The following is a 13,651-nucleotide window of genomic DNA, read 5'->3' on the forward strand; positions in this document are numbered from 1 at the left end:
AATAGAAGACAAATATGCTGCCAACTTCTAATTATGTAAGAGGGAAACTTTATTACAACAGGAAGGAAAAGGAAGCAAGAGGGGGCGCCTGGGTGGCTCAGTGGGTTAAAGCCTCTGCCCTCGGCTCAAGTCACGATCCCAGGATCTTGGGATTGAGCTCCACATCGGGCTGTCTACTCGGCGGGGAGCCTGCTTCCTCCTCTTTCTCTCTCTCTCTGCCGGCCTCTCTACCTACTTGTGATCTCTGTTAAATAAATAAAATCTTTTTTTAAAAAAAGGAAGCAGGAAGAGAGAAGAAGAGAAGGATACTGGATCCTGCAAAATTACAAAACTGTAAAACACACACCAACTTCTACCTCTCCGCCATCCTACCCCTTTACCCCCGTCCCTCCATCTATGAAAAAATGGCATTAAAGAAACTACCTTGCAGCTGAGGAGAGGCCTCTTAAATTACAGAATCTATAATGTCAGCCACTCCAGACTCCTACTCCTGTCCACATATACCTCTTCCTATCATAGGCAGCTCGCATATAATGCCATTTGGGTAGGGTGTTATTATACCAAATACATAAAAAAGACAGGCAACATCCACATGAGTCTCACATAAGAAATAAGAAAATGAGGACAAAGTATTTAAGCTTGTGAAAATTCTCCTCCCCGCCCCCAAAAACAGCCAGAATACGGAAGAATACTGTAACAGAACACTTCCAAGCTTGAATGAGATATCCTTAAGTAAGCATTTACAGATAAGGGTGATCTAAGAGTTGACCTCACTTGGGGAATAAGTTGAGGAAAAAGGCTATGAATTAACTCTAGGGTACCCAAGGCAGGATAGGTTGAACGGAAGATTGACTAAGGGAACTTGAAGAACTGGGGCCTGGCTGCCTTAGGAAGAACGCGTGACTCTTGATCTCAGGGTCGAGCTTGAGCTCCATGTTAGGTGAAAGATTACTTAAAAACAAAAAAACAACAAAAAACACCTTAACGAAATGAAGAAAAGGTATCCTCTTGTTTTCCCTACTGCCAGTAATGCCTCTGCTTCCTCCACTTCTGTCTCTAGGCTCTTCCCCTCACCTTCGATAATTTAAATTCCTTATCTGTTTGCTCTTTTTTTTTTTTGAAGATTTTATTCATCCGGGTGTTGGACTCTGCACTAGACGTGGAGCCTGGCTGAGATTCCCCCACCCCCACACTGTTCAAGTGCTTGCATGCTCTCTCTTGCTTTCCCTCTCTTAAAAATAAATAAATAAATAAATAAATCTGAAGGTCAATTTTTCTTTTAAGATTTTATTTGTTTATTTGACAGAGATCACAAGTAGGCAAAGAGGCAGGCTGAGAAAGAGGGGGAAGCAGGCTCCCCACCGAGCAGAGCGCCTGTTGTGGGGCTCGATCCCAGGACCCTGGGATCATGACCCAAGCCAGAGGCAGAGGCTCAACCCACTGAGCCACCCAGGCACCCCTGAAAGTCAATTTTTAAAAATAAAAATTATTTAAATTTTTTACAGATTAGAAATGATTTTAAAACCTTATTTATAGATTAAAATCTTTAGAATTCTTTAATAGATAAAATCTATAGGTAGGTATAGATTTTTACAGATAATAATTATTTAAAATACCTTATTATTATGCCCACTTTCATTGGTTTATTGAATAACTTGGACGATCTCCCACTTTTACTGAAATGATTAGTTTACCAAAAGTCACTCATGCTTTCCTTCCAGGCACCTAGCCATTCTTGGTGCAGGGCTGATGGGAGCCGGCATTGCCCAGGTCTCTGTGGATAAGGGCCTGAGGACCATACTTAAAGATGCTACACTAGCCGGGCTGGGCCGAGGACAACAACAGGTGTTCAAAGGGTAAGCCCACTGTCTGCCTCTGTCAGCAGAATGCTGTTTGTTTTTTGCCATTACATATTCCTTTTTCCTGAACATGGTGAGTACTGGATGCTCCGTAGTTAAGCTCTTGCCTTTGATTTTTAGAGACACTAGTTCCTTCACCTTTACTTTATTGCGCATATTAGAAACCATTAACATCATTGGAATCTGTAATGTCTGTGGAAGAGAAAACCATCAGATATTTTTAAATGCCATTTATTTTATGCTTTGATATCAGGACTAGAAATTCTCGTGTTTGTGAGTTTTGATGGTTTCCATCTCACTGTCATACTGTTATGGAACACTGAAACAGCACGACCTTGGGGAAGGAAATGTGCCGTAACTGCACGTTGAAGGTGGGGCTGGGGTCAAAACTCTTGAACCTTCTGTTTCTTGGCTGGCGATACTGTAGAGAAGGAGGAAACAGATTTGGTTCCACCATGTCTGAGACTGTGTCTCCATCTTACCTCTGAATTAATAAAAACTGACTATTACTCTCCCTCCTCCCCACCTTCCCCTTCCCTCCTCCCACACGCTGCCTGTTTTACAGAGGGGGAGAAACTGAGCAGCCGCTTAGCCAGACTAGAAACCGGTTCCAGCTCAGGTCTGTGCTTCAGTGTAGTGGACAAGCTGGCTACGTGTGACTTCCAGTTGAATGAGGTTTTTTTGTTTTGTTTTTTTGTTCGTTTTAGATTTATTTACTTATTTGAGAGAGAGAGAGAGAGAGAACACAAGCGGGGGTGGGGTGGGGCAGAGGGAGAAACAGACCGCCCACTGAGCAGAGAGCCCAGTGCAGGGCTCCATCCCAGTAGCTGGGACCAGGACACAAGCCGAAGGCAGAGGCTTTTTGAGGCACCTTCAGTCAGCTTTTTTGTTGTTTCTCAAATGGGTTATGTAGCTTCAGCCCATTTTGACCTCTTTTCTGCAGGGAGGCTCTGAATGTTGCTACTGTAACGCTATACAAGATGTGGCAGGTTTAATCATTTTGGCAGATTATCGTAAGATAGCAAGGAGTTGAGTAAAAGATTTGTGACCAAAAGAAAAAAAAAAAAAATGGGCCTGTGCTCACTAACAGCATTGCCCTGAGACTAGCCTGTACGCACCCCCAAACATCATCTCATACGGTCACCGAAATGGGAAATTGCTGCTCTAGAATGGGTTCCACCCCCTGTCTCTTTTGGATTTCAGTGCTCCCGCTTTCCCTTTGTGTCTCAGAAGCCTGGGGCTCGGGCGACTGCCCCTCACCACACTGCTGACTTGTGACACGTTTCCTATCCTCTCTTGATAACAGTTTCATTAGGCCTTAGAGCGACTAATAATGTTCTGAACTCCGATAAGCATCGGGTTTGCTAACTCCTGACATCGTTGTCAAAAACCAAGAGATTGGACTTTTAAGACTTTGAATACTTTGAACTTACCTTGTGGCTTTAATTTTTCTTTTATTAGTGAATGGGATTTAGCTTCATTCTTCATTCAGAGGAAAATTCTAGGTCAGTCGTTCTGAAAGTGTGGTCAGATTATAACCCAAGAGAGCCTGTTTTTCTTGGCACTGAAAAGTAATCCGTTAAACGTCTGAATAGTAGGAATCCTTTTTATTATCTCCCTATGGGCAGGAAGAAACCTTGAGTCAATATTTTATGTAATCAATATAATATGCCACTTAATATGTGCCAACTGGAAAGTAAATTAAGAATATAAGAAACAGTGCTCACTCTCTCTTCTCCAGAAGATTACAGTTACAGAGTAACAGGATGGTGTGTAATGAGGTGCATGTCCCTGTGGTCTAGGACACGTGTTGGGTGTTTCCTCTGTTACAGGTAGAGAGTTACCAGAGCTGCTTCTCTCTTTTGCCATTCCAATATTTGTGTACTCCTCTTGGCAAATTTAAATGCTTGATGAGTGATAGAGTTTAGGTAAGTTTCACACGTAGAAGTCTCTCACTGGAGAAAGAACGTGGGCTTGGGGCCAACCTGCCTTTGGCCTGGTGCCCTGCCATTTGACCACATGTCCCTCTGAGCCTATTTGAGCAACTCTTCTCCCTCAGAGCAGAGTAACAGAACTGCCTCACAGAGCTGATGAAAAACACAGCACAGTGTCTGTCCGGCCCGTGGATGCTCCACAAATGTTAAGTTTCCCGTCTTCCCTTCTGACTCGGACTGTGTTTTTTCTAGATTAAATGATAAAGTGAAGAAGAAGGCTCTAACATCGTTTGAAAGGGACTCCATTTTCAGCAACTTGACTGGGCAGCTCGATTACCAGGGTTTTGAAAAAGCTGACATGGTGATTGAAGCTGTTTTTGAGGACCTTAGTCTTAAGCACCGAGTGCTAAAGGAAGTGGAAGCGGTAAGTCGGAGGCCTGTTGTACTTGAATCGTAGCCTAGCAGTGGAGGACACAGAGATAGGTTTTTTAAAAGGAAACTCATAGTTCTTTTTATAGAGCTGTTCATGTCCAGACCTTTCAGTTTTTCTGTGAACCCATGCACAGTACATAGGTTACAAAGGTCAAATCTGAGTCCTGAGGTAAGAAAATCAAGTAGCACAAAGCTCGTTAGTGTTCTGTGGGAGTTGGGTCACTGGACATAGAGATGACCTCTTGGAGTGTAGCCAGCTGTCTTAACATTCAGGGTCAGCTACAAGCCGTAACTAAACTTCTGCAGGTCTAGCCAGCACAGGACACAGGGGAGAAATTCTCTCCCCAGGCAGGTTTCAGATGCTTCCTTTGTGGAAATGGTGCCTTGGTCTTGATCGCGAGTGCTCTGCATGCTGTGTGCAAAACAGGTGCCTGTGGATGGTGTAAAGAGTGAGCCCAGAGGAGAACAAAGATAGGAATGAGTATGAGGTAGAACCGGGGCCTGACGGTACACGAAATGCCACTGGCTCGGCAGCTCTCCCGGTGCCCTACTCTTACAGAGGCCTCTGTGTGAGGGCGGGCCCTGCTCTGCCACGCTCTCAGCCTGTGGAGACACTACCGACAAGCAGTTGTGCTTGGGACAGCTTCCGCTTCGGAATCCATGCCCTGGGAAATCTTTTGACAGAGGGTAACGTAGATTCAGCTGGGGGGAACATTCAGAAGAGCCGCATGGATTCGTATCCCATCTGTGCCGAGTGGCATTAAGGCGCAGAGAGGTAGGTGGTGTTCCGGGGGGCTTGGAGGGCGCTGCTGAGCCCGCGGCTGGTAGATCCTGGCAAGAAGTAAAAGCAGACACAGGCAGCATGGTGAGAAGACCATTGACCAGCTGACGAGCTGATGGTCTTTGCATTTGGAAAATCTGGGTTTGGGACCCCGGGCATGGAGAAGGGTGTGTCAGTTCTAGCAGCAGGGAAACTAGTGATCAGGGGACAGAGAGGGATCCGATCGAGAGAAGGGCAGACTCTGAGCAGACGCTACGGTGTTGACCTCTGGCTTCCAGAAGGACAAAAAATCAGGGCTTCTTAAGGTCTGGAGCTCAGAGTGTCGCTCCTGTAAAGGCAAGTCACGAGATTCAGAAGGGCGGAACTAGGCTCTGCATCTGGGTTGCAGGAAAGCCCAACGTGAATCAGGAAGGGAGGAATTGGAGCCGGCTGTCCAGCGGCCTTTGGAGACATTGGCCTGCTCTTCATGATGTCCTCACTGGCGTGAGACACCCCACCGCGCAGACCTGCCGCTTGAGGCTCCTGACTTCCTTGCAGTCATGCTCTGCTCTCAGTTCACACTTCTGACAAGCTAAAATCCTAAAAGCCTTTACACAAGCTGACTGCCAAGCCAGGTTATTTTTGTGGGGTTTTTTGTTTGTTTTTAAAGATTTTATTTATTTATTTGACAGAGATCACTAGTAGGCAGAGAGGCAGACAGAGGTGGGGGTGGAGAGTAGGCTCCCCACTGAGCAGAGAGCCTGATGTGGGGCTCGATCCCTGGACCCTGGGATCGTGACCTGAGCTGAAGGCAGAGGCTTAACCCACTGAGCCACCCAGGCGCCTCCAGAGCCAGGTTTTGTCCAGCAGGAGCCTCTTTAGGTTTTTCCTGTTTTCTTTTTAAAAGAATCTTAATGCGGTATTCTACCTTTGTCCCCATTACAATTGCTGTCACTTTACACTCAGCTTTTCAGGGTGTTGCATGTATCTTGAACCTTGACTCCATCTCCTGTGTTAGGATTTTGCCTGTCCCGGTATGCACAGATCTGACAGGTGTGCCTTCCCATGTTCTTTGTGCACGCAGCTGAATAAAAACATGAGTAGTTTGGGATCGTGAACAGAATGCTGAGACGTTCTACATTAGAGATTGTTCTCCAGGATGATAGAGAGAACAGTTAATAGGATTCGTGTGCGGTAGATTAATTACAGTGGTGCAGTTTTCTAACAGCACCTTGTATAAAATGAGCTGGGCACGCGTGCTGTGGCTGGTTCTTAGGAAGGTAAAGTGTAAGGGGATTGTCAGTTTTCAGATTCGAGAGCAGATCCAAACAAGAGGGACTGATATGCATGCTGAATCTTGAAATGAACAAGAATTGACTCAAGGTTATCTATTCAGTATTTATCTGAGGTCTCATTTACCAAACTGCTGAGATGCAGTCGCCAGATTAGGACACTGAGCCAGAACTAGTAGGTGGCAGAATGGGAAAGAGAACCAGGTCAACACCCTTCCCATCACAGAAGGGCTGGGCGGTTGTAAATGTCACCAGATAGTATCTCCTGTCTGAGTGGTTGTGGGGGGAGTGGGGCCAGGCCCAGGTTTCACGTTTTAGCTCTGCTCCGGGCTCCAGTCTTCTCCCAGGCTTACGGGACACATTCTTCAATGCTTTTCCCCTGCAGGTGATTCCAGATCACTGTGTCTTTGCCAGTAACACATCCGCTCTCCCAATCAATGAAATAGCTGCTGTCAGCAAAAGACCTGAGAAGGTAAATTCTGAGCAGAGGGAAGACCCTGAAGTCTTTCCCTGAGAAAGGCTTAGAGCATTAGCAGGGCCTGGTGTGGACTGTGGGATGGAGGGGTGATGATGTTTTCCCCAAAACTGGGCACAGAGCAGCTAACACCGTGACCGCTGTGAGATACGGGGTGAAGTACAACCAAAATATACTTTAATAGGTGATTTGCATCCTTAACAGCTCTTATTTTTTAGGTTCAGACTATAAAATGGACCGTTTTTATAATTAGGTATTTAAAGATAGGCCCAAGGGGCACCTGGCTGGCCCAGTCAGTAGAGCATGTGACTCGTGGTCTCGGGGTTGTGATTGAACCCCATGTTGGGTGTAGAGATGACTTAAAAACAATAAAATCTTTTTAAATTTTAAAAAATAAAGATAGGCCCTTAAAATAAGAGGGGTACTCCAAAATATCACTTCAGCTACAGAGCAGACACTGGTGACGGTCTAAGACAGGCTTGGTTCCAGTTCCACATCCAGGAATAGATCAGGTGGGGTGGCGAGGTGTGTCCACCTGTAGGTTCACTTAGAACTTCTACCCAGGGTAGCACTTTCAGTGAGTGTTTAGAATGATGACTGGAAATGTGTCTTTGGGCTTCTGCTGTCTACCAGTCACCCAGGGAAAGTGAAATCGCTCGGAGAGAAATCAAACACCTCACCTCCCTGGAGGTTAGCAATTAGCCTCAGCTAAGCAGAGCCAGCCAGAAGTAGGAAGGAAACATAGAAGACTCATAAGCAGCCAAAATTGTTCAGACGGGTGCTTGTATTGAAAACAAAAAAAGTCTGTTTGTTCCTATTCTAATAGCTCACGAATGCAGGGTAAGCTTGTTTCCAAGCACACCTCGGATTGGAAGCGATGCGGGGCCTGACAGACAAGTTCAGGGATGTCAGGAAAAGGTCACAGGGAGAAGAGTGATGCTGAGGAAAGACGAGGAAAGACACAAGAACACTATAAAGGCAGACAGTCTGGCCATGTCACCTCAGTCAGAGCACGGCAGCATTCAAGTCCGTGACGGAGAATCTTTGATGCTAACTTCCCGTTTTCCCAGTGGAGCGGGAAAAGCATCATGCTTTGTAGTCCTGGCCTCCAGAGACCGAGGATAGCTTCCGTCACCTGCTTTCCCTGTGTTGCATAAAATTACAGTGATGGGGGACGCCTGGGTGGCTCAGTTGGTTAAGCAGCTGCCTTCGGCTCAGGTCATGATCCCAGCGTCCTGGGATCGAGTCCCACATCAGGCTCCTTGCTTGGTGGGGAGCCTGCTTCTCCCTCTGCCTGCCACTCTGTCTGCCTGTGCTTTCTCTCGCTTCTCTCTCTATGACAAATAAATAAATAAAATCTTTAAAAAAAAAAAAAATTACAGTGATGGGTACGGGGAGGGCGACCAGCCACCTGCTTATCCAGGACAGGTTGGTCCCCTTTGGCATAGCTTTCTTGAGGGCTACAGATTTTGCTTGGGGTAGTGATTCCACGAGTGTATGTGCAGTTGTCAGAATCACCGAAATGAACATTTTAAGTTCTGTGCATTTTACTGTGTCTAAGTATATGTTGTAAAGGCTAATTCCTTTCGCTCATAAGTACTGACTCTGAATCAGGTCCTGTCTTTTTAAATAGTTTAGACACAAGTTAAGGAACAGTTTCGGGTTCAGAAGCAACTTTAGGTTTGGTAAGTTCATGGAACATTTAAGTGACCTGTGCATTATGTAATGGAGAGTAGGCAGGCTTTGGAACGGGCCAGCTGCGATGGAATCCCACTGCCATTCACTAAGGGACCCTGAGCTCCCAGTCTTAACCTCCTGGTGACTCTTTTCCCCTCATCTAGATAAGACTGACTAGTTCACAGAGTGATGGGTTAAATGTAAGGAATAAATGGCAAAGGCATTAAAGAACAGTGGGTAGCCAGCAGTCAGCAACTGGTAGTTATCATTAGTTGTAGCTTACAGCTAACGCAAGGGTAAGAGGGGCAAAACTACCAGTTTTAGGATTAAATCATTCTCTCCCACAGCAGCTCAGTTGGGAGGACTGTCTAATTGTTAACTTGAGGAGGAGGTTCTGAACTTCAGCATATATCAGAATTACCTGGAAGACTTCTTAAACACAGTCCTGGGCCCTGCCCCTAGCCTCTCATTCAGTAGATCTGGATCTGGGGTGGACCGGAGAATTTGTAGTTCTCAAGTTTCCCAGGCGATGCTAATGTTGCTGTCCCATCGCTTCACTTTGAGAATCATTGGTTTAATGAATCTTCAGGTGCATTTGAACTGATAATTTTAAGATTAATTTATTTGAAAAAGAGAGAGTGTGGGAGTTGGGGAGAGGGACAGAGGGAGAGAGAGAATCCCAGACTCTCCATTGAGCTCAGACCCCAACACAGGGCTTGATCTCATGACCCGAGACCATGACCTGAGCCAAAATCAGGAGTTGGACATTGAACCAACTGAGCCAGGCATCCCTGAACGTTGTTGTTATTTAAACCCAGTACCCTGGTAGTGAGACCCACGTGTGTAAAAAGCAGATACATCTCTGACAGTCCAGCATATTAATGGGTTCCTCTGCCTACCTCTGCCTCCCCCATCTCAAAAACAGTGGGCCCTCTAAACCCCCAGTGTCAGTAATGGGAGTGGAACCTTCATTCATTCTTCCCTGATGAGTCTAACTGGGTCGTTAGCTGTGATTTTGGCATTAATTGTTAGTAGGATATGTTGCCCTAGAAGCAGTTGGAAGAAGATTCTAGTGAGCCCTCTGAGAATACTGAGCTTTTTAGGAAAGAACCACAGAGCCAAACTACTCAGATGACTTCCCTTGCTTTCCTACCAAAACACGGAGTGCTGTCCGCTTCCCTCCCCACGGTCTTCGAGCCGGTGGCTTTGTGTTCCCCGTGCAGGTGATCGGCATGCACTACTTCTCTCCTGTGGACAAGATGCAGCTGCTAGAGATCATCACTACCGACAAGACGTCTAAGGACACAACCGCTTCGGCCGTAGCCGTTGGGCTCAAGCAGGGGAAGGTCATCATTGTGGTTAAAGTAAGGAGTTGTGTAACAGAGCCGCAGATCTGGGTGTACCGCCTTGATTAAAGTGCCGTCAGCTAGGACAGAGTCTCCCTCCCAGTGAAGTCTGGCTGTGAATGTTTGCACAGATTCCTTATACCTTCAGGTTTATGACTGTTCTGGGGCAAATAGGTCACCTTTTAGTAGGATTTCCCCTTGGTTGTGTGTGGTGCGGACTGGGCTGCTGAGTCAGTGTCTGAGAGGGGGAGTGGCTGGGATGTGGCCGGTTCTCCCAGCCCTTCCAGAACTTGCGGGTGGCTGTGAAACCCTCTGCTGTGCTCTTTGGTTCAAGCCGTGCTGCCTTGGCTGTGGCTTCCACTGCCATGTAATTTTGATGATTCTGTTTGGGAATATAAATCACCTTGTATTTGAGAGGACACGTGGGGAAGAGAACCTTCTTTTGGCCTTGCATCGTACCCACAGTGGAGGGGCCAGCGAGCTCACGTTCTCTCCCTTGGCAGGACGGACCTGGCTTCTACACCACCAGGTGTCTCGCACCCATGATGTCTGAAGTCCTCAGAATCCTACAGGTCAGTGCTGCTCGTGGAATGTCGGCAGCGTCTCCCACTTCTTAAACCAGTCCTCCACACTGGTACTGCTAAGGTGAACAGGCTTCCTTCTAATACATTTAAGTCCAGGCTCTTCTCCAAGGCGGCCCTTTTGTGCCTGATCCTTCCACACCATGGTGGAAAATCACGGCCTTTGCTGCCCTACAGCGGGCAGAACTTGAGCTCTGCTCCCTCACTCCCCTCACTGCTCCCTAGGACCAGACACCTCCTGACAGTGCTCTGCACAGCGTCTGCCTCCCTTAGAGGCCAGAACCACCCGGAACAGACAGGTCCGTTTGGTCTGGTTGGTCCTGGAGCAGCTTCTGCACGCACCCCTCTGGGGGTGCCTTCTCAGGCACAGGCTCCAGGGGGCGATCTCTGCTCCCAGCTGTGGAGAAACCTCGCCCGCCTGCCATGGAATCTCATCACTGCTGAGGGTCCGAATTGCAGACAAGAAGGAAATGAATAGTGTGTTCACCTCTGAAGTTGTTCAGGCCTTAAAGTGCTGTGGGTTAGGGAAGGCCCAGACTTTCCCCCGGTGGCTCCCAAACCTCCTTTGCTTTCCCTGAGTGGGCCGGCCTTAGTCCTGGGCCCGGCCAGGTGGCACCCCGGAGAGAAGCAGGTGTCGGACCGGCCCTGTGCCAGAGGGCCAGCATGGGGAGCCCTTGGCAGAGGGTCCGGAATGCCTTCCTCCTCTAAGGTCCCTGCTTATCTCCCACTCAGGAAGGAGTTGAGCCCAAGAAGCTGGATTCCCTCACCACAAGCTTTGGCTTTCCTGTGGGTGCTGCCACACTGGTCGATGAAGTGGGTGTGGATGTAGCAAAACACGTGTCAGAAGATCTGGGCAAAGCCTTCGGGGAGCGGTTTGGAGGTGGGAGCGTAGAACTGCTGAAGCAGATGGTGTCCAGGGGCTTCCTGGGTGAGTAGCCTCAGAGAAAACTAACACCCTGAGAGCAGAGTTTCCTGAGACACACAGTTCCAGAAGGCCTGTGGGTGAGAGTCTTTCCTAACACTGAGCCCACATCAGGGGGAGTTTTTTTTAAATGATTGCATGACAACCCTGGCCTGAGGCCCTGCCATTGCCCAGGGTGTGCAAACCAGACATTTTCATCTGGCCCAAGGCCTCTCACACACCTGTGATCCTGCGGGAGCAGACTCGGCCCCCAGGCTTTACCGTGCTGTCTGGCCACACAGAGCACGTGGTTGAGGCCTGCCAGAGCTGGCTTTCTGTCTCGGCAAAGGAGCAGCAGAAGCAACCCTAGGACCGGGGCGTCTACTAGGCCCTGGTGTTGCATAATGGCTGGAAGGAAAGCTCACCCAAGTGCTCTTTCCCACCCGCATCCACAGACTTGAAAGCCCCAAGAAACACAAGATCATTTTTCTTTGTCAGCCTTGTGGACAAACGTGAAGTTTCTAGGGTTAGCTAGACAGACACATGCAGGGATACAGTTGAGAGACTGGAGCCGTACATCAGACTAGGAGAGAAGAGAATCCGCAGGCCTGAGCTCTGAGATCCCGTCATTCTCCCCTCTCTGGCTTCTTTTAGGTCGCAAATCTGGGAAGGGCTTTTACATCTATCAGGAGGGTGTGAAGAACAAGAATGTGAATTCTGACATGGATGGCATTCTGGCAAGTCTGAAGGTGCCCCCGAAGTCTGAAGTGTGAGTTAACTTCAGTAGCTAGTAGTGCGGAAACCGGTTTCTCTTCAGCCCAGAGCTGCTCCGCCCTCTTGCTACTCCCCTTAACTGACCAGAACCCTTCTGCCTTCCACATGCCATCTCGTTTTCTGCCCCGCGTCAGGGTCAAGACTACAGCTGAGCCTCGGAAAGACCCCTGCTCCAGCCTTCCCTCTGGAGGTCTGGAGGGCAATAGAAAACCTGGCATCCTGGGCCCTCTCACCCCGCCAGACCCTCTCTGTCATTCGTAACTGACAGCTGCTGGTGGCAGGAGATTCTGTCTGCTCTGCCCAGCCCTGCGCTAGCTGCCAGCCTCTGGTTACTTAGGCCGACGAGCTCTGAGCCACCTTTTCCCGGAGCAGAGCTGCCCTCCCGCGGGCTCGTCTCTGCACCATCGCGAGCTGCGGACTGGCTGGCCCTCGGAGCGCCATTCGCTTCTGCAGCCGCAGCTCCTGCGTCCCTCCCCGGGACACTTCATCTACCTGAGTGTCTCTCCCTGTTGGCAGCTCCTCCGACGAAGACATCCAGTACCGCCTGGTGACCAGATTTGTGAACGAGGCGGTCATGTGCCTGCAGGAAGGGATCCTGGCCACACCCACAGAGGGAGACATCGGCGCGGTCTTCGGGCTCGGCTTCCCCCCGTGTCTCGGAGGTTGGTCTTGCGGGTTGGGCAGGGCAGGCAGCTTGTTCTGTCCGAGAGCTTGTCCTGTCTCCTGCAGCAGGTCCTGTCTTTCCTTTTAGGGCCCTTCCGCTTCGTGGATCTGTACGGTGCTCAGAAGGTAGTGGACCGGCTCAGGAGGTACGAGGCCGCCTATGGAAAACAGTTCACCCCGTGCCAGCTGCTCATCGATCACGCTAACAGCCCTAACAAGAAGTTCTACCAGTGAGCGGGCCCTTGGCCCTGCTCCGGCCCCTCACCCAGCTGCCAGCAGAGCGGCGTCTGGCTGCGTCGGCGTAACCAGAAGGCAGGCGAGCTCTGGCCCTGGGTGTGCGTCCTGATTAAAGTGCCTTCAGCTAGAACAGAGTCTCCCTCCCGGTGGAGTCTGGCTGTGAATGTTTGCACTTCATGCCAGGAGCCCGTGAGCCACACCGAAGGCTGGCTCCAGAGCCATCCTGCTGCGGGCTCCGCCAGGGCTGGGGGTGGCCAGGGGTGGCCCCGGGCAGTTCTGCACCCGGCCACGATAACAATAAAAACCAACTCTTAACAGCCTCTCTGCCTCCCTGCTCCTTTTTCTTCTGTGTCCTTCTGGGTTAAGCCCTCTCCCTTCAAGGATTTAGAATAAAGCCCTGGGCTGTTTGGGTGTGAATGTGTTGGGAGAGTTTTAGCACCTTGAGACAGAGACCGTGATGATAAAGGGGGACTTAACGCACTAAAAAGCCTTCGGAACCTGGCCGTATAGACCTGCTCCAGCAGGCTTCCTCTTGCCCTGGGAGACAGGCCTGACTGAACAGAGCAGCTGAAGTGCCACAAGCTTCGAGGCCAGGTTGTAAGAGACCTCCTTCCCCAAACTGTAATGCCTCATGGTACCATGGCACCCAGTGCTTTTCGTAGTGGGACTCATGTGCTCTCGGGATGTTAACACTGGAGTGAAGCAGAGGAGAGACTATTT

The 13,651-nt window shown here is 49.1% G+C and overlaps 1 protein-coding gene across 1 annotated transcript in view; it reads left to right on the forward strand.

Moving 5' to 3' along the window:
* Nucleotides 1-13,251, forward strand: part of HADHA (hydroxyacyl-CoA dehydrogenase trifunctional multienzyme complex subunit alpha) — a 47,440-nt gene extending 34,189 nt beyond the window's left edge. The window contains exons 12-20 of the mRNA XM_059132443.1: nucleotides 1,722-1,856; nucleotides 4,046-4,217; nucleotides 6,663-6,749; nucleotides 9,653-9,793; nucleotides 10,279-10,347; nucleotides 11,089-11,284; nucleotides 11,912-12,026; nucleotides 12,548-12,693; nucleotides 12,783-13,251. Of these exons, the coding sequence (XP_058988426.1) occupies nucleotides 1,722-1,856; nucleotides 4,046-4,217; nucleotides 6,663-6,749; nucleotides 9,653-9,793; nucleotides 10,279-10,347; nucleotides 11,089-11,284; nucleotides 11,912-12,026; nucleotides 12,548-12,693; nucleotides 12,783-12,928 (1,207 nt within the window). The 3' untranslated portion in view covers nucleotides 12,929-13,251. The remainder of the gene's footprint in view (nucleotides 1-1,721; nucleotides 1,857-4,045; nucleotides 4,218-6,662; nucleotides 6,750-9,652; nucleotides 9,794-10,278; nucleotides 10,348-11,088; nucleotides 11,285-11,911; nucleotides 12,027-12,547; nucleotides 12,694-12,782) is intronic.
* The last annotated feature ends 400 nt before the right edge of the window (nucleotides 13,252-13,651 follow it).

Source organism: Mustela lutreola, chromosome 9 (genome assembly GCF_030435805.1).
Source record: "Mustela lutreola isolate mMusLut2 chromosome 9, mMusLut2.pri, whole genome shotgun sequence".
Taxonomy (NCBI): domain Eukaryota; kingdom Metazoa; phylum Chordata; class Mammalia; order Carnivora; family Mustelidae; genus Mustela; species Mustela lutreola.